The 19,694-nt window shown below is 45.2% G+C and overlaps 1 protein-coding gene across 7 annotated transcripts in view; it reads right to left on the bottom strand.

Moving 5' to 3' along the window:
* The window catches only part of LOC140914646 (WASH complex subunit 2C-like), a 53,991-nt gene extending 35,004 nt beyond the window's left edge, over positions 1-18,987 (bottom strand). For 5 of the 7 annotated variants that reach the window (XM_073353008.1, XM_073353011.1, XM_073353007.1 and 2 more), the window contains exons 1-13: positions 18,789-18,987; positions 16,797-16,961; positions 12,976-13,041; positions 11,177-11,350; positions 10,354-10,447; positions 9,877-9,935; positions 8,835-8,888; positions 7,962-8,063; positions 7,037-7,124; positions 5,638-5,706; positions 5,040-5,155; positions 1,753-1,825; positions 819-875 (exon numbers count right to left, since the gene is read on the bottom strand). In XM_073353008.1, coding sequence (XP_073209109.1) covers positions 819-875; positions 1,753-1,825; positions 5,040-5,155; positions 5,638-5,706; positions 7,037-7,124; positions 7,962-8,063; positions 8,835-8,888; positions 9,877-9,935; positions 10,354-10,447; positions 11,177-11,350; positions 12,976-13,041; positions 16,797-16,961; positions 18,789-18,881 — 1,210 coding nt within the window. In that variant the 5' untranslated portion in view covers positions 18,882-18,987. The remainder of the gene's footprint in view (positions 1-818; positions 876-1,752; positions 1,826-5,039; positions 5,156-5,637; positions 5,707-7,036; positions 7,125-7,961; positions 8,064-8,834; positions 8,889-9,876; positions 9,936-10,353; positions 10,448-11,176; positions 11,351-12,975; positions 13,042-16,796; positions 16,962-18,788) is intronic. The other 2 variants (XM_073353006.1, XM_073353009.1) reach the window with 2 other exon arrangements.
* Between the last annotated feature and the right edge of the window lie 707 nt (positions 18,988-19,694).

The following is a 19,694-nucleotide window of genomic DNA, read 5'->3' on the forward strand; positions in this document are numbered from 1 at the left end:
ATACTAGCAACTTCACTGGTATTCACGCTTTCTTGAATGCCTCCCACAGAATCTTTACAAGTGCACACAACACAGTGAAATTCAGACCTAGCATGTTTACAGTTCCTATGGTTTGATGCTGAATATCCAATACAGCAGTGCTGCATTTTGGCAGTTTTTTTCTTTAAAACTATTGTACAGTAAAAGCATTGTTATCCGGCATATTGGGGAAATGTGGGGTGTTGGTAAGTGAAAAATTCCAGTTAATTAAGAGTGAGGGAGTTTGGGTGTGCGGGGGGCTCAGGGCTGGAGCACAGGAGAGAGGGAGTGTGGACTCTGGGAAGGAGTTTAGGTGCAGGAGGTGTTCGAGGAAGGGAGTTGGGGTACGGGAGAAGGTGCGGGGTGCCAGATGCGGGCAGCGCTCACCTCAGGCGGCTCCCCACAAGCGTCAACATGTCCCTGCTGCTCCTAGGCAGGACTGCGACTAGGCAACTCTGCACGCTGCCCCCACCCGCTTGCACTGCCCATGCAACTCCCATTTGCCATGGTTCCCAGCCAATGAGAGCTGCAGAGCCAACACACAGAGCCACCTAGCTGCACTTCCACCCAGGAGAAGCAGGGAATGTCGCCACTTCCAGGGAGCCACGCAGAGCCAGGTAGGGAGCCTGCTGGCGCTGCACCAACCAGACTAAAAACTGGACTTTCAATGAAGATAAGCAATTCTGGCTTTATAGAGCTTTCTGGTTGGTAAAGTGCTGGATAACATAACTTTTGTAGTGTGTTTTAAAGCAAGAGATGTATTCCCTGCATGAAGCAGGTCACCATCAATTGAACCATACCTGGGAAGAGAGAGACCGCGCCCGCAGGAACTTTCCGTAAAGCCTTTGTTGATGGCTCTGAAATTATGGGAAATACAAGACAATAACTTAATTGTACAAAATGTTTGCATCTAACACCCAAATACTGCAGTATAAGAAACATGACTATTGTACTGAGCTTTCTCGTTTTTGTTCAGGAGCCCAAATGGCTTCAAATCCATGTGCTTTAGACACATTTTCTGAATTTCTGTGGTTGTTTTTCCTCAACAGACAAAAAGCGAGTCCAGATGTCCCTTCCGTGTTGCAAAACATGCCCATGAAACTAAAAAGTCAGGAATAAAAAGAATTCTTGTGTGGAGACAAGCTCTTGTAAATCACCCACAAGTTATACATCATTTAAAAATCCACTCTGTGCTCCAAAAACAATGCCTATCACTTAGGAGCCTAAGGTCCATTTGCAAATTTAGCCCTTGGAGTTAGATGACTTCAACAGGAACAGCTGAGCACATAGCACTTTTCAGAGTCAGGCTGCTCATATATGAATTTAGAAGCCTAAATTTAGGCATAAACATTTTCAAAAAACATTTGGCCATATACACACCCTGCTGCAAATTACTCCATACTTGACTCTGCATCAAGCCCCTAGTGGGAACATCTCCCACCCAGCAACCTGATGGGGGCCATAAACTATAAAAAAAAAAGTTAGTGGAGAAACATCTAGCTTTTTAAAAAAAAATTTAAAAAAATGTGAATATTTCCCCACTGAGAACAGAAAACCGTGCATTCTGTTGAGAGTCTAGTAGAGTTAACTACTAACTTCTTTTCTAGCTTATTAGTTTGCTATTTATCTAGTTTGGTTCAGATCACCCTTTAAGAGACGATTACCAACCACAGAGAATCCAGACACCTATAGTGCAACTGGAGATGTGTGCTACTTGCACAAATCAGTTCTTACCATCATTTATTGGGGCTCGCAGCTCTTTTTCTTTCAAATCTTCCCCTCTTGGTGCTTCAGCAAAAAGATCGCTCTGATTGAAGACAAAGACGCACAACAGAAGAGTGTGAGAACTTGATCAACTGACTGCAAAGATACAGACTTGGGGCAACAGCCAGTGGAGAAGAAGTTGAAATCTGTGCATTTCTACACATTTCCATTTTTGTTCTGGATTAGAAAACATTCTTCCCCTTTGCTTCACTTCATGTTTAAGGGCTTGGCCACCCAAACTTGCATCAATTTAGTTAAGCTAGTGTAAACTTTTATGGACACCTATTTTGGTATAAAAGAGTAGCTTTATTCAGTTTAAATTAAACCTGGTCCCAACCAATTTATGCTAAACCAAAGAGCCACTCCTACACCAATGTAAGCATCCACATGGCCTTGCAATGGTTTTAACTACAGTAGAACCTCAGAATTACAAACACCTTGGGAATGGAGGTTGTTTGTGAATCTGAAGTGTTTGTAATTTTGAACAAAATGTTGCGGTTCTTTCAAAACTTTACAACCCAACTTTGACTTCATACAGCTTTGAAACTTTACCCTGCAGAAGAAAAATGCTGCATGTAACCATCTTAATTTAAATGAAACAAGCACAGAAACAGTTCACCTTGTCAAGTCTTTTTTTTTTAATTTCCCTTTTTATTAGTAGTTTATGTTTAACAGTACTGTATTTGCCTTTTGGGGTGGGGGGGGGTGGTCTCTGCTGCTGCCTGATTACATACTTCTGGTTCCAAATGAGATGTGTGGTTGACCAGTCAGTTCGTAACTCTCATCTTTGTAACTCTGCGGTTCTACTGTATATTGATTTAAATTAATCCTTTAGGTTATCCCAATGCAACTTTTTCATGTAGACAGGGCATAAGAGGGATAGGGGCATAGCATGAATCTCTCGAGTTTCAGACCAGGACAAAAGAAAGGGTTAACATCACTGGTCATAGTATGCAGTGTGACAGATTTAGATTGGCATTTAAAGTCCCCCTGTTCCCCAAAAGTACATGTTACAACTCAAAAGAACAGCTGACTACTATGGAATCTCTTCCGCATCTGCATAGACACATTGCTCCCTTGGCTAGAGACATGCCAAATCCACATAGCTCCAGATAGATTACCAGAAGCTGAAGAGAACTTGAAATTGTGCTCCTCAAATGGTAAACACAGGTTCCAATTGCCCTATGCTGATCACTCAAACGAGCACTTTGAAAATGTCACCCTAGGTACCACTCAAGGATCCTAAGAGCTGGGCATCACTGAAACTCAGAGGATGTTAAGCATCCAACTGTCTCTGGCACCCCCAAAAATATCCCAGCCCTAGTGTATAAAAGGGATTTGGGTACAGCTGTTTGAAAACAGGCTTCTTGAGGAATCCTGCCGCAGACTCATTCTTCTACTAAGCGTTATGGAAGATGTGTCTATACTGAAAAAGGAAACATTTAATAAAAATTAAGATGATGACGGAAACTTTTACAATAATAAATGAGAGCCTAGTTATTTTACCCAAATATGCATTGATGTCAAAAACCAAACTTACAATCCTATAATTAAAAGAAAAATCAATTACTGCTGCTTAGAGTGGAAATATATTTTGAGTACTTTAAAACAGATGAAGGAAGAGTTGGAGTGGGTGGACAGATATCTGTAATAAAGAGGCTCCCCGTTCTGTTGGAAAGTATCCAATAAATGTCACAATCTTTGTGATCTCTGACACCCACTCCAGGGTAAGTCTGCTCTACAAGTCGCTAGATAGCAAAGCTTTGACCTCAGGGAACATATGAATCAGTGGGTGCACTGTTAATGTCATGCTTCTATCCTATGTCTCATTGGTCATGACTAGTAGCTCAACAGCCTGTTTAAGGAGCTGTGCGGGTGTAGCCACAAAAGCCAACAGTTGCTGCTCTAAGTCAGTCAGCTGACTCTAGCTCGTAACACACAAGTAGTTATTTTTCTTGTTTACCTGCTGACTCTTAAATCTTATTAGAAATACAAGCGTTTCTTTTCACAATACCAACATTTTTCTGCATAGAACTGAAATATGTATAAATGTGGGGGCGGGAGAGAAGAGAGAAAAGAGATAGTTTAGTTGCATCTCTCTGTAAATCAATTTTACATACACAAACAAATGTACGCATTAAGTTTTCTGGGCAGTGCAGGTACCCAGGAGTTGTACAATCGCAGGTTAACAGGACCAAGGGGTGAACCAAGAGTCTAAGATGGGTCAGGGAGGCTATTAAACATTAGTTTTAGGTCTATACAGCTGGCCTTCCATTCCAAAGGATCACACAGCACTCCACAAGTTATGTATATACTGCACTGTTGCAATATGGCCACCTCTGGGGTAGTGGTGGCAGAGCAGTTATTGACAAAATCCATAAATGCTAATGGTGCAGAGGGAGTGGGAGGGATATTCTGCCCAAAGACCCCAGGGTCAAATCTGCTCTTTTCTGAAGAGAGGCACATGATTTTCAGCATCCATTTGGAGCTGTCTTTAAAAGTCTTTACTCCGCACAGGTCTTTTCAGTTAACTGCACTTTCCTTGATTTATCTACCTCAAAAAGAAGGGCTGAGTCAACCCAGCTGTGAGCTGAACCTGTGAATCCAAGGAATCTATTTCCAATGTGATTTTCAGAATGCCAAGCCATCCCCTCATTGCTTTTAATACTATAGATTCATAGATACTAAGGTCAGAAGGGACCATTATGATCATCTAGTCCAACCTACTGCACAATGCAGGCCATAGAATCTCACCCACCCACTCCTGCGAAAAACCTCTCACCTATGTCTGAGCTATTGAAGTTCTCAAATTGTGGTTTAAAGACTTCACGGTGCAGAGAATCCTCCAGCAAATGACCCGCGCCCCATGCTACAGAAGAACGTGAAAAACCTCCAGGGCCTCTTCCAATTTGCCCTGGAGGAAAATTCCTTCCTGACCCCAAATATGGCAATCAGCTAAACCCTGAGCATATGGGCAAGATTCACCAGCCAGATACCCAGGAAAGAATTTTCTGTAGTAACTCAGATCCCACCCCATCTAACATCTCATCGGGCCTATTTACCATGAATATTTAAAGATCAACTATTGGAGAAAGGGCATCATGCACAGAGGAACAAAATGCAGAACCTCACTCGAGCATTATGTTGTGGTAAGTTTGAGAGTTCCTCTCTCCTCACCTTCCAACAGCATCAATCCCTTTTTCAGGGGGACATCTGTGAAAGAATCCATGTGCCCCTCTACCCCACCAGTAACTAACCTCCTCCTCATTGTCAAAGAGTCCCATCCCACCACTGAAAAGGCCACCCTTCGAACCAAATGGCGAGAAGTCTTCATCAGTCAGCTCGGGAGGTTTGAAGATGTCATCCTCGTCATCTAGAAACAAAGCACATGCATACTGCAGGAGAGCTGTTAATTGGGCCTACTCCTCTGCATTCTCAGGAAGCATCACAGAGAAGGGGCCAAATAACCTACATGCTCCATGGTAACAATCCTGTTTTGATTTTACAGACATACATGCACAAGAAAAAAAATCAGCTTTGTCTATTCTATAGAAGTTCTGACATTACACGTATCACTGTAGCAACTAAGCATGAGATCTGTAGCAACTGGACCAAGCCAAGTAAGATCATGTGTGAGCAAGGAACTTCCTCTATATCCATTTCTACTCTTGCTTGGTGCAGACATGAACACAGGCTACTTTACTGCCAGTCGTATAAACTGAAGGATGCTAATTGATATAGTGCAGAAGTGGGGTTTCTGGAATATATCACTTTATCCGGAAGATCTGACCCTCCCCCCCCCCCCCCCCCACAAATTTAGAAGCAGAAGCTACAGAGCAGAGGAGGAAGCCCTACCGTCTGATGGAACTCTAACTTCCTTCTTTTCTTTCACAGTCTTCTTCGTTTTGATTTCTGCTGACAGAGCTTGAAGAAGAAAAGATGAAGAGGTCATTAAAAAGAGTTCATCTTTACTCTTGTGATTTATTACTGGAGGCCAGTTTGCTATAAATGCATCTTAAAACATGAGTCAGAACAAGAGCCCATTTGTATATTTTTCTACATTGCACAGCTTCCTGAAGCAACCCTGCAAATTAGTTTTATGCCAATTGTTCAATTGAGTGAACATTTTCAGAGCTTGAGGTGAATAGAAATTTGTCATTTTTTATTACAGTAGCACTTAAACTTTATATATCAGGGCCCCAACATGTCAGGCACTTTACAGATTAAAGATTTTAATTTAAAAGTATTTGATGGGGGTATATCTGGAAGATGCCTCTATTTATTTTCATAAACAAGAACATTTTTTCAAATTAAGCATGAAAAGGACCAATCTAGTTTGACTATTCAAGCTGAGCAAAGTAGAAAAACAACAACCGGTGGTCTAAATGGTCGAGAGTAAAGATGCAAAAATCTTTCACAATCTTAGTCTATGGTGGGACTAACTAACACCAGCAGTAAGGAAGATTTCTCTGAGTACAAGTGATATTGACAGGTTAGGTCTTATTTAAAAGCCTGAACATACTAAAGCACTAGAATATTTTGTTTCTCTCACTCTTAGAACAGCCAGAAGGGGAAGAGGCTAGTGGCCAGCGTCTCCCCCTAAGTCAGATGAAACAGTCAAACAATGCGCATACACCAATGCACAATTTTTCACCATGTGGGGAGCAGACAAGGCAAGAATCCCCTTCCTGACCTAATCTGCAGGGAAGTGGAGAAGTGATTAGCCCAGGGGTCCACAGTGCAGGGCCTGTGGCATGGCACCCGCCAGGGCATTTTTGCGCACCCACGGGACACCCCGCCGCCAAAATGCTGCCGAGAAGCGTTGCCGTTTTCTTGGTGGCAATGCTTCTTCCCGCTGCCGGTTTTCAGCAGCGGCATTTCAGCGGCAGGGTGTCCGGCGCTTGCCAGAGTCTTCTGGCTATGCTATTCCCACAAGAAAGATGGGGACCGCTGGATTAACCTATTCCTGACTGGAGGACTCTACTGGTTCTCCATACAAATTCCAACATGACATTCATACCTACTCCTGGCCAGAACCCCTTTAGAACCCCATTGTCAAATGCTGTGTTATTAGAATGTCATTGTCTGTATCATTTACTTGTCCTTGATTGCAAGAGGACAGACGCATGCTATTTGCTTTCATGAAAAACGCACTCACACATGAAAATACTATTGTACTATTACAAAGAACTCCTCAAACAACCTCAAGACCCTAGCACTTCCCCACAGACATGTACTAAAAAGAGTAGCTTACAGGACTGCTCTTCATCTTGTTTGCTAGGCACATCCCCTTTGATCCGCGCTGCCAGCTCATCTGCAAATGACGTTGGTCTTTTCTTTTTCTGAGGGTACAACAAGGAGAAGGAAGAAAACATTGTATTCCTTTCAGTGAAGTCCTATTTTATGTCTCAATGAGTGTTTGGCTCACCCCTTACTGGCAGAGATAAGAACATTACCCAAGGGGACAGTTTAGCAGCGCAAGCAACAGGTTTGATACCTGTAAACACACAGGTACAGATGCCAGCAGAATCAATCAGCCCTTCCTTCATCTGAGGCTAATCCACAGAGTTTCAACCCCACTAGCGCATGGGATAGGAAGGGGGTTCAGATCAGATCCTTAGGGAAGGGAGCTCACGTCCTAGCACTGTGTGTAAGAGGAAGGGTTTTGTCCCAATATTCTGAGCTAATCACTTCCCTTCCCCTATTGGATGCCATGATCCACACCAGAGGCAGCACTGCTTCAATAGGGCTGTATGCCAATGGTTTGCAAAGCACTTTGGAATCCTGCAGGACAGAAAGTATTATGCAAGTTTAAAATATCAGGTAATTTAATGGGTCATGAGGCAAGAACACAAGCCATTTCCTACTTTTCTTCAAAATTCTTAAAGCCGCCACCTTGCTTTTGGGCAGTCCCCAGAGTGAGAGACAACATTTGCATGTAGGAGCACAATAAGCTACTTTGCACAGCTACAGAGGTGGCTCTGGAGCCAACCTGGGCCTCTGGCATCCCAAGAGGTATCATGAACAGGCAATAATGCTAGAAGGGAGCCTCAACAGTCTCTGCTACACCCCGTGCCAGAGACCTCCTAGCCATCACTGTGCTTGCTCATTTACTCACATTACTGATAGTATTTCAATTCCTTCACACCCGCAAGAGGGAATTATGCCTCATTCCTTACCGGCCTTGTGTTTTCTTCTAAGTCCTCTTCCTCCTCTTCCTCTTTTTCAGAGTCACCAAAGAGGTCACACCCATCCTCCTCATCACTCACAAATGTCCTTCTCTGAAAAGCAACAACACAAGTCATTGTTATCTGTTACAGCCAGAAAAAGAAGGGCCAGCGGACTGAACTGAATTTGCTTACAAGAACATTTAACTAGTTTTCAGGGTATGATTTTTGGGGGGTAGGGATGACAGGGAAGGAAGTGTTCTAAGCCCCAAGTAATGCTGCATATTATCCCTGGGCCCAGCACGAACAGACAGGTCCCCCAATTAACTAAAGGGAAGAGAGATGACAAAAAAAATCTGATCATAAGGACAGTATCCTCACCATTACACATATACCCCTCCTACCTCTGTTTCTACCTTCCAGCTTCCCTTCTGCTTCATCCCCTATCTACTTTGCCTTTTCTGTTTTATCTGTGACATTGTGCATTTCTGAAGGTTTAGACTTGAACTGCAAGTGGGCTTTACTTCATTTTTAAAGCATTCACCCACACCCCACCCCACCTCCAAACCAAGGGCCATTGGGTCCAAACATGCTGAGCACACAAACAAGATATCTGAAAGATGACACGATTCGTGTTTTAACCTAGACTTTGACCAGCTGTCCCTACAAAATCCTATCTATCTCCTCTCCCTTGCATCTCCATTGCGTACAGCACATAGATACATCAATTCCCAGGCCAGAAGGGACTACTGTGATTATCTAGTCTGGCCTCTAACGCAGGCCAAAGAACTTCTCCAAAGTAATTCCTAGAGCAGGTCTTTCAGAAAAGCACCCAATCTTGATTTAAACATCAGACAGCCTTTTGTTCCATTCCACAGTACTTGCCCTTACTGGCTTTTGATCGTCCTCACTTGGGTTTCCAAATTCATCATCTGATTCCTAGAATGCAAAAGCAATTTGATAAACAGACAATGCACACAGTCATGCTATGTGCCTAAGGTAGAACGCTTTAAAATTCCATGCCTGCAGCAGTTCTGACCACGAAAACAGCCTATTGCACCTATTCGGCTTGCTTTCCGTCACTGAACCCAGCAGTCTAATAACTAGGCACTACAGACCATGACTGATGCACAAGAGTTTTTAAGGCTTTGTTTCAGAAAAATGTTCAACATATTTTAATAGGAGTTTTAGTCTGGCTCAGAAGGAAAGCTCCAGTCTTATAAAATGCAGAAAGCAAAACTTTTTCAGGAGCAGAGAGTATGCTTCCACTAATTAGCACACAGCTGGTGCATGTAATGTACACATTACAGACATAGCTTGTCAGATGCAAAAGATGTGATACAGTAAATGTATAAAACCACAAGTTATGGTTCACCATAATCAGTAGAGACAAGCAGGTTGACAGAGTAAGCAATGAATGGGGTTTCTGTTCATCTTGTCACCATACTGGGTCATTGCATATACCTGCAGCTCGTGGGAAGCCATGGGAAGATCTAACTTTCTGTCATTTCAACAATAAGTGATTAGACTGAAAATACTTCAGCCAAATATGCATGGCTCAATATAGGCAGCAAAATTAGAACTACTGTCTCTTTATTGCTCTATTGAAAAGATTTTGTTTCAGGAAAAATTATCGCACAAGAACAGCAATGTAAAATACTTGCATCACAGATAAAACATACAATTTAAAAAAAAAAGATTTGACCCTTTAGTGATGTTGGAGTGGAAAACGTCATTCTAAATAATGAGGCCATCATACAATCACATAATCAAGAAGCCCAAGTGTTTATGCAAAAAATTATTTGTATCATCATAGCACCCAGGAGCTCCAGTCATGGACCAGAACCCCACTATGCTAGGTGTTGTACAAACAGAACAAAGATAGCCCCTGCCCCAACGAGCTTAGACAGTTATCTTCCCCTCTTACCTCTTCATCATTTTCTTCACTGTCAATTACACTCCCACGATCACTGTCTACTGACCCTTCTATTCAAAAATGACAAACAGAAAAGAGAGCTCAGTTCAGACAGCACAGTGACACATGCAGCTTTCCAGCCTTCAGAACACAGACATCTACCCTACAGCATCGTAAATGGAGAATTAAACACTGTGTAAAGGAGAGATTGGTTTGAAAAGCACAGGTTATGATAATCCCTCCATTCCATGCCCACAAACCTCAGATCTTGTAAGCACTGAGCACTCAGTCACATTAAGCTTGGCCAGTTCGCTGTAACATTAAGCTCTTAGCAGGTACCTGATATGGTGCATGCACACCCCCCCTTAGTACATCAGTCACCAAAATCACCAACACACAACATAATCCGTGCCATTCACTTCAACATGAGCCAAAGCAATAAGCCAGGAACTAGTTACCAACATAAATAAGGCCAATGCCCGCACAAACCTTCGCTAGAGAAATCCCCCAGCCCAACATCATCACGTTCCATGAACAGCTGGGAACCAATTAAATAAGGTAAAGGCCTATCAATATAGAGATCCTGTAAAGAGACAAAGAGGGTTGGGTTTTGTTTATATCTCTATGCCATGGAGAAGACACTTTACAGTTCCTATTTCAAAACAATACCGCACTTTTTTTTTCCCCCCCTCTAAAGACCCCAACACTACGCAGACCATTAGTCCCAAAACAGTTTTCAGTTCCAAATCAGGTGCTGAATAATGCTTGTGAAGACTGGAAGAATACAAGTATTAGGTTGGAGTCCTGGGTCTAGAATTGATGGTTAGGGCTGTTATTCGCTGGTCCAATGGAGATCGTGTCTCTATCCATTAAACTGTCTTTGAACCCCATAAAGGGACTCAATAAAAAAAAAAGAGAGAGAGTTCACATTCATTAAGACCGCCTCCCCACACAAAACTGAATGTGCCCCCCTCCCAAACCCATCAATACGAACTACCCCTTGTATTTCAACATGCACCAGAAAACCCACAGAAAAGGGCACAGGGCCTTTTTCTATGTACTCTTTGCAAGTACATACAACTACTATCTGGTTGGCTCTAAGACATAAGAGCTAGTTACACAATTCCAGAGATAGCTCAGCAAGGGGCGCTGCTGCCCGCCACTTCAGCCCCAAACAATGGGCCCAATTCTGATGCAACTTGTATCAGTTTTACACCAGCATAACCAACGTGGCTGGTATTGCTCCCAGCTTGCACTGGTGTACATGAGATAAGATTCAAGCCCAGTGCTCCCCAAAGGCAGGTTTCTTTACCTTTGGCTCCAGTATTAGTTCTACCCTTTCATTAGTTTCTTCCTCTTCAGAGTCTGAATTGCCTGCTTTGATGTCCAGCTGCTCAAAAGCACTGTCCAGCACTTGCAACCCATAGTTCACGGCTTCCTGGATTTTAGGAATCAAATCTGCTTCTTTTTGCTCCCGGGTTTTCTCCTTTAAATAACAGAAACACCGTATTTCTGTTTAGTTTTAGCCAAAGTCATTTTCACTGTCAAACATAACTGCAGGAGGTTAGCTCCAAATCAGCATTGAGCCCACTCTCAATACAGCTACCTTCAAGATCCCTTGGTGGCATAGAGGTATGGTTTCCACCTCTGATGGTGGGTTCAACTATGTCATAGCAAAAAGAAAAGGAGGACTTGTGGCACCTTAGAGACTAACCAATTTATTAGAGCATAAGCTTTCGTGAGCTACAGCTCACTTCATCAGATGCATATCGTGGAAACTGCAGCAGACTTTATATATACACAGAGAATATGAACCAATACCTCCTCCCACCCCACTGTCCTGCTGGTAATAGCTTATCTAAAGTGATCAGGTGGGCCATTTCCAGCACAAATCCAGGTTTTCTCACCCTCCACCCCCCCACACAAATTCACTCTCCTGCTGGTGATAGCCCATCCAAAGTGACAACTCTTTACACAATGTGCATGACAATCAAGTTGGGCTATTTCCTGCACAAATCCAGGTTTTCCTCACATCCCCCCCACCCCCATACACACACAAACTCACTCTCCTGCTGGTAATAGCCAGTGTGTATGGGGGTGGGGGGGATGTGAGGAAAACCTGGATTTGTGCAGGAAATAGCCCAACTTGATTGTCATGCACATTGTGTAAAGAGTTGTCACTTTGGATGGGCTATCACCAGCAGGAGAGTGAATTTGTGGGGGGGGGGGGTGGAGGGTGAGAAAACCTGGATTTGTGCTGGAAATGGCCCACCTGATGATCACTTTAGATAAGCTATTACCAGCAGGACAGTGGGGTGGGAGGAGGTATTGGTTCATATTCTCTGTGTATATATAAAGTCTGCTGCAGTTTCCACGATATGCATCTGATGAAGTGAGCTGTAGCTCACGAAAGCTTATGCTCTAATAAACTGGTTAGTCTCTAAGGTGCCACAAGTCCTCCTTTTCTTTTTGCGAATACAGACTAACACGGCTGTTACTCTGAAATATGTCATAGCAGTGAGACTGAAAATTGTGGTCTCTCAACAGAGCTGTTTCACTGTAGTTAAAATGACAAAAACTACTTTGGTAAGCTTAAAACTGATGAAAAGATGTATTCGATTCTATCGCAGATTAAATTCCATTTTACCAACCCCAAAATACAAGAGATCTTTTAGCTTCCAAGTGCATTTAATTACCAAATGAAGAAAGGACTTCCTGGCTTTGCACCATTACAGGGTTCCAGACACAATCCTGTGTCTAGTCACAACTCCAGGATTTGTGAAGAGTGTTTAGCCCCCTGCCTCTTTTGCTACAATTATGTGTTGCACTTAGAAAACTAGAATTTAAGCTTGGCTACTGGACACAAGACTCTGGGCTTGAAGTCACGATACACCAGTAGTCCTCAATAGTGCTCCTGAGTTTTTAGGGTTGTGAGACTCAAGTCATCCAACAGGTGGACTGGCAAGAGTAACGTAAACAAGATTCAGCCTCTAAGTTGCAAGTGCCTGGGAGTAAAAAAAAAAAAAAAAAAAAAAAAACTTGTGTCTTCTTCTATGTTTTCCACAGCTCCAAACACAGTGTCATCACTCGTAATAATATAAGTCATCTAACCTGTTCTGCTTTGTCTCCTACTTCAGCTTTGTGAATAGGTTCTTCCACTTCATCATCATATACTCTCTATGGATCCAAGAGAATTGATTCAAATTAATATAACGTTCTGCTGCAGATGATGAAAAAATCAGATACTGTCCACAAGGTATAGAAAAATTCATTAACATATTGAGACTCTATTCCCACTACTTTTCCAGGAAATAGACAAACACGATCATTTACATCTGAGAGATTCAGCATGATGCTATTTTAGAACTGTCTAATGCATTTATTTAAAAAACACATGTATTAATTTAGCATGATTAGAAGACTGGGCATTTTTTCTACAGTTTAGTTGAAAATATTTTGTACTCCTGTAGCACCTTTCATAGGTGAATTCCAAAACCATTTTATGAATAGGGTTGGGCATTTGGCTGTTCCAAAAATAACTGGTAAATTGACAGATCAAACATCACAAATGGTCAAATATTTTAAAGCACTAATTTATTAGAACAGTAACAAAAGAGTAAGACTTTATGGTCTCCAATAGGCTTAGCCTTATGCCTAATTACAAAAAAACAAGTTACTTAACTGATTTACTTTAACTCAGAAAAATGTAACACACAATAAGGTGAAGTTCTAAAAACAGGAATGATCATTATTACCTTTTTTTAAGCAATGTCAGCTTAGCGTTTAAATGTGAACTGATTCAAGACTAAACATTACAAAAAAAGAAAAGAAAAATTAAGTTAAATCTTCTCTCTGTGTTGGGAAAGGAATTTTAATGAAATTTTAATGAACTCATCCCGATGAGTCGAAAGAATAGTAAATATGGCAGGCGACCAGCTTGGCTTAATGGTGAAATCCTAGCGGATCTTAAACATAAAAAAGAAGCTTACAAGAAGTGGAAGGTTGGACATATTACCAGGGAAGAGTATAAAAATATTGCTCGGGCATATAGGAATGAAATCAGGAGGGCCAAATCGCACCTGGAGCTGCAGCTAGCGAGAGATGTCAAGAGTAACAAGAAGGGTTTTTTCAGGTATGTTGGCAACAAGAAGAAAGCCAAGGAAAGTGTGGGCCCCTTACTGAATGAGGGAGGCAACCTAGTGACAGAGGATGTGGAAAAAGCTAATGTACTCAATGCTTTTTTTGCCTCTGTCTTCACTAACAAGGTCAGCTCCCAGACTGCTGCGCTGGGCATCACAACATGGGGAAGAGATGGCCAGCCCTCTGTGGAGATAGAGGTGGTTAGGGACTATTTAGAAAAGCTGGACGTGCACAAGTCCATGGGGCCGGACGAGTTGCATCCGAGAGTGCTGAAGGAATTGGCGGCTGTGATTGCAGAGCCATTGGCCATTATCTTTGAAAACTCGTGGCGAACCGGGGAAGTCCCGGATGACTGGAAAAAGGCTAATGTAGTGCCAATCTTTAAAAAAGGGAAGAAGGAGGATCCTGGGAACTACAGGCCAGTCAGCCTCACTTCAGTCCCTGGAAAAATCATGGAGCAGGTCCTCAAAGAATCAATCCTGAAGCACTTGCATGAAAGGAAAGTGATCAGGAACAGCCAGCATGGATTCACCAAGGGAAGGTCATGCCTGACTAATCTAATCGCCTTTTATGATGAGATTACTGGTTCTGTGGATGAAGGGAAAGCAGTGGATGTATTGTTTCTTGACTTTAGCAAAGCTTTTGACACGGTCTCCCATAGCATTCTTGTCAGCAAGTTAAGGAAGTATGGGCTGGATGAATGCACTATAAGGTGGGTAGAAAGCTGGCTAGATTGTCGGGCTCAACGGGTAGCGATCAATGGCTCCATGTCTAGTTGGCAGCCGGTATCAAGTGGAGTGCCCCAAGGGTCGGTCCTGGGGCCGGTTTTGTTCAATATCTTCATAAATGATCTGGAGGATGGTGTGGATTGCACTCTCAGCAAATTTGCAGATGATACTAAACTGGGAGGAGTGGTAGATACGCTGGAGGGGAGGGATAGGATACAGAAGGACCTACACAAATTGGAGGATTGGGCCAAAAGGAATCTGATGAGGTTCAATAAGGATAAGTGCAGGGTCCTGCACTTAGGATGGAAGAATCCAATACACCGCTACAGACTAGGGACCGAATGGCTAGGCAGTAGTTCTGCAGAAAAGGACCTAGGGGTGACAGTGGACAAGAAGCTGGATATGAGTCAGCAGCGTGCCCTGGTTGCCAAGAAGGTCAATGGCATTTTGGGATGTATAAGCAGGGGCATAGCGAGCAGATCAAGGGACGTGACCGTCCCCCTCTATTCGACATTGGTGAGGCCTCATCTGGAGTACTGTGTCCAGTTTTGGGCCCCACACTACAAGAAGGATGTGGATAAATTGGAGAGAGTCCAGCGAAGGGCAACAAAAATGATTAGGGGTCTGGAACATATGACTTATGAGGAGAGGCTGAGGGAGCTGGGATTGTTTAGCCTGCAGAAGAGAAGAATGAGGGGGGATTTGATAGCTGCTTTAAACTACCTGAAAGGGGGTTCCAAAGAGGATGGATCTAGACTGTTCTCAATGGTAGCAGATGACAGAACGAGGAGTAATGGTCTCAAGTTGCAGTGGGGGAGGTTTAGATTGGATATTAGGAAAAACTTTTTCACTAAGAGGGTGGTGAAACACTGGAATGCGTTACCTAGGGAGGTGGTAGAATCTCCTTCCTTAGAGGTTTTTAAGGTCAGGCTTGACAAAGCCCTGGCTGGGATGATTTAACTGGGAATTGGTCCTGCTTCGAGCAGGGGGTTGGACTAGATGACCTTTAGGGGTCCCTTCCAACCCCGATATTCTATGATTCTATGAACCCTCCTCTCCCTCCCCCACTCTCTTCTGAATTAATTTTTGCACATTTGTGTAGTCATTTTAGACTGTAAATTCTTCAGGCAAAGACTGTCTTAACTTATTTAATGTGCTTTGTAAACCACCATGTGCACTGATGATGCAATCAGAAAGGTAGGCTGCTGCCTACATCAGGACACTTGCTGGAATACATGACCATGATCAAATAAGGGACGGTCAATTGACCAGCTTGCCAAACCTAGCTACGAACATCTGGTAAGACGTTAAACTGGTTCGCAGATTAGTAACTGAAGCACAGAAAAGGTTAGGCCAAAGGTCTTAGAAGCAGCCCCCGATTCAGAGTACTTCAATTTTTGGGCAACCAACTTGAGACAATTTGGACCACATTTTCAAATACACTGAGCACCCACAATATCATCTTTTAAATGTCTTACACAGCAGCATTATGATGCAGCACAACACAGCTAGGTATCACAGTATCTAAAGATGCCCAGGGCCTGATTCTCCACTGCTTTGTCCCTGTACAAAGGCCCTTACAGTAAAAAAGTATTTCTGCTTTATGTAAGCCAAGCACAATCTGAGTACAATGTTGATCAAGGCAAAATATCTGCCAGCGTGCAGAGCACTTCAGAATGCCTAAAGAAATTAAAGCGATTCATTGTTATAGCATTACTCACTTAGTAGTTAAGTGTGTAACGCCAACATTTTTCACATCCAACTTCTAACTGTACTGAAACACTGATGTTCACATCTGCGATCACCAATAGTGTCATTCCGTAACAGAAAATACAGTGTAAAGAAACCAGAACCACAAACTTGCCTAATATTTCTGGCATAATTTAGAGAAGTGACTTCTGAACAGACAAAATCATCAGAAACAATACATCACCCCACCAATAGTTACAGGGTTGCCAAACAAAAATGATCAAACAATAGAGATCTAGGAGAAATGCTCTCTATTTTAACATACTCCAAACTATATCACTTGCTTCTAAGCCTGTTAGATCCTGGTGCACTCACATTTTCAATGAACTGCGTGTTGGACAACATAAGAAAGTCACTGAAGACATTATGTAGGCGACAGTCTGTGGCTTTGGTTTCATGAATCAGTCCGTCTACTTGTTTTTTAATTTCATGCGTCCTGGAGATGGTCTGCTGGGAAAACTCTTGCAGAAAATGAAGAAGCTATTTACAAAACACATAAGAGAGTGGTGTTGAATTTCAGATAACTTTAGTCACAATAAAAAGGCCACAGCAATTCATTCAAGTGAATTAAAAACAGGAAAGTGACAAAAAAAATATTTTAGACTGGAGAACTCCTGACTCAAGTCACTAATACTCTAATTGTTCTTGTGACTTCCCCCCGCCCCACCCCATTATTTTTGTGGTTTATTTTTTGCAGTTCACACAGGGTCAGCTCATAAAATAAGAGTATTAAAATAGCAGAAACCACCACTGATTTGCTGAGGGGTTGGATTTAAAGTGGCATCACATCCCTCTCTTTTCACCATGGCATCCCCACCAGGCCCTAGTCACACTATGATTCCATGAGGACTCGATGTGACATGGGAAAGTGAGGGCAAACCCCAGGATGGCAGCTTTCCACAGCACCATCCTAGGTGTGCTGCCAACCTGAGAAATTTCTGAAGGTAATTAACGCTGAACCTGTCACTACTGGTACATGCACTGAACAGATAGGAGGGAGAGAAAGTCACAGAGGGGATTAGGAAAGAGGGGAAATGGGAAATTCTAGAGCTCTCAGGACATCTGTGGGTTGCCCATCCCCCATTCACAGGGAAAGTGGCCCTCAGTGTGGAGAGCAAGATCAGTTTCATTTTCTGTTTGTACTTCTGGAAAGGGGAGGGATTCACCAGCTCTTGGGAACTAGCACCCGAGTGCCATGTTTGGGTTTCCAGACTGCAGAGGAGGGTCCATATATTCAAGAATCCGCACAGCACAGGAGAAACACACCCCTCATTAGAGGCAGCTGCCCAAAGAGCCCCACTGCCAGCTTGCATATGACCTCCCCTTCCCCCCGATCCATGAGCCTACCCCTACTTTTGCAGCTAGCTTTGGGGAACACAGCTGGCTCAGCCCTTGGGCCCTGCCCCCACCACAAGCACCCCACTGCTCCCAACTGCCAAGACCCTCTTGACTGCACCCGCTAAAGGGGGATACAGGCTGCCTGAGGACCCTGGCCCCCACAGGGGGCCAGTAAGAAGCAGGCTTGGCCCCCATCGGTGAGCAATGAGAAACACCTGGGGAACGGCCCCCTGGTGCAGCTGCAGCATGGGGAGAGGGAAGTGGGTGCCTGGAGAGGCTAAGGAGGGTCCAGAGGCTGAGAGCAAGTCCACCTGGGGAATCACCTCCCCCACAACCTCTCATTACCCCCCCAGCTCCCTTCACCTCCCCCTGCCAGCCCCTTCACCAGCCATCCCACCATCTCCTCCATCTCTCCCATAGCTCCCTTCACCTCTCCCTCACCAGCCACCCCCTGCCAGCCCCCCACCTTCTCCCATAGCTCCCTTCACCTCTCGCTAGCCAGCCACCCCCTGCCAGCCCCCCACCTTCTCCCATAGCTCCCTTCACCTCTCCCTCACCAGCCACCCCCTGCCAGCCCCCCACCTTCTCCCATAGCTCCCTTCACCTCTCCCTCACCAGCCACCCCCTGCCAGCCCCCCACCTTCTCCCATAGCTCCCTTCACCTCTCCCTCACCAGCCACCCCCTGCCAGCCCCCCACCTTCTCCCATAGCTCCCTTCACCTCTCCCTCACCAGCCACCCCCTGCCAGCCCCCCACCTTCTCCCATAGCTCCCTTCACCTCTCGCTAGCCAGCCAGCCACCCCCTTCGCCCCCACCTCCCCTATAGCCCCCTTCATCAGCCACCCGCTTCACCTCAACCTACCAGCCCCCCGCCTCCCCTCACCAGTCACCTCCCTTAACCCCCGCCGCCAGCCCCCCGGGAGCCGCGCCCCTGGCCCCGAGCCGCCGCCGCCGCCGCCCAACGCTCACCCCGGCGTCCGCGGCCAGCGACCAGCTCTGGCTGCCCTTGCGGATCTCGTCCAGGGCCCAGGCCCGCTCCCAGACCGGGTCCGCGCGCTCCATGGTGGAGCCCGGGCAGCGCCTGCGCCCTGCCCCTGTCAGCTCGCCCGGCTGGCCGTCAGCTGAGCCCGATCACGTGACCCGCCCGCCACGGGACCCCGCTGCGTCCGGATACTGGACGGAAGCGCTTCAACTCAGCCCCGCCCCCAGGGTCACTAATCCCGCCCCTTCCCCCGCCGGGCTCACTGATCCGCCTCCCTCGTCACTGGCCCCGCCCCCGCCGGGCTCACTGCAGCCACCCTGCCCTCCCCTCCCACAGGGGCTTATCCACCCCAGACCCTCCAGCTAGGACTGATTCTCCCCCTCCCCCGCCAAGGGATCATCTCCCCCCCCACCCTCCCCCACATCGGGGTTTACTGACACCTTGCAGACTACCGGGCTTGATCCACCCCCTGCATTCACCTCCCACCTGGGATCACTCACCTGGGCTCTTTCACCTGGCACATCCCAGCCCCTTAGGGTTGCCAACTTTCTAGTCACACAAAACCGAGCACCCTAGCCCCGCCCCTTCCCTGAGGCTCCACCCCCCCCACTTACTGCATTCTCCCTCCCTCCCTTTCACTGGGCTGGGGCAGGGGGTTGGGGTGCAGGAGGGGTGAGGGCTCTAACCGGGGTGGGTCTAGAAATGTCAGGTTCAGGGTGTGGGAGGGGGCTCCAGGCTGGGGCAGGCATTTGGGGTGCGGGAGGGGATGAGGGCTTCAGCTGCGGGTGCAGGCTCTGGGGTGGGGCTGGGGATGAGGGGTTTGGTGCAGGAGGGTGCTCTGGGTTTGGGGGGGCTCAGGCCTGGGGCAGGGGCTCAGCGTTGGGGCGTGGGCT

Source organism: Lepidochelys kempii, chromosome 7, assembly GCF_965140265.1.
Source record: "Lepidochelys kempii isolate rLepKem1 chromosome 7, rLepKem1.hap2, whole genome shotgun sequence".
NCBI classification, from domain to species: Eukaryota; Metazoa; Chordata; order Testudines; family Cheloniidae; genus Lepidochelys; species Lepidochelys kempii.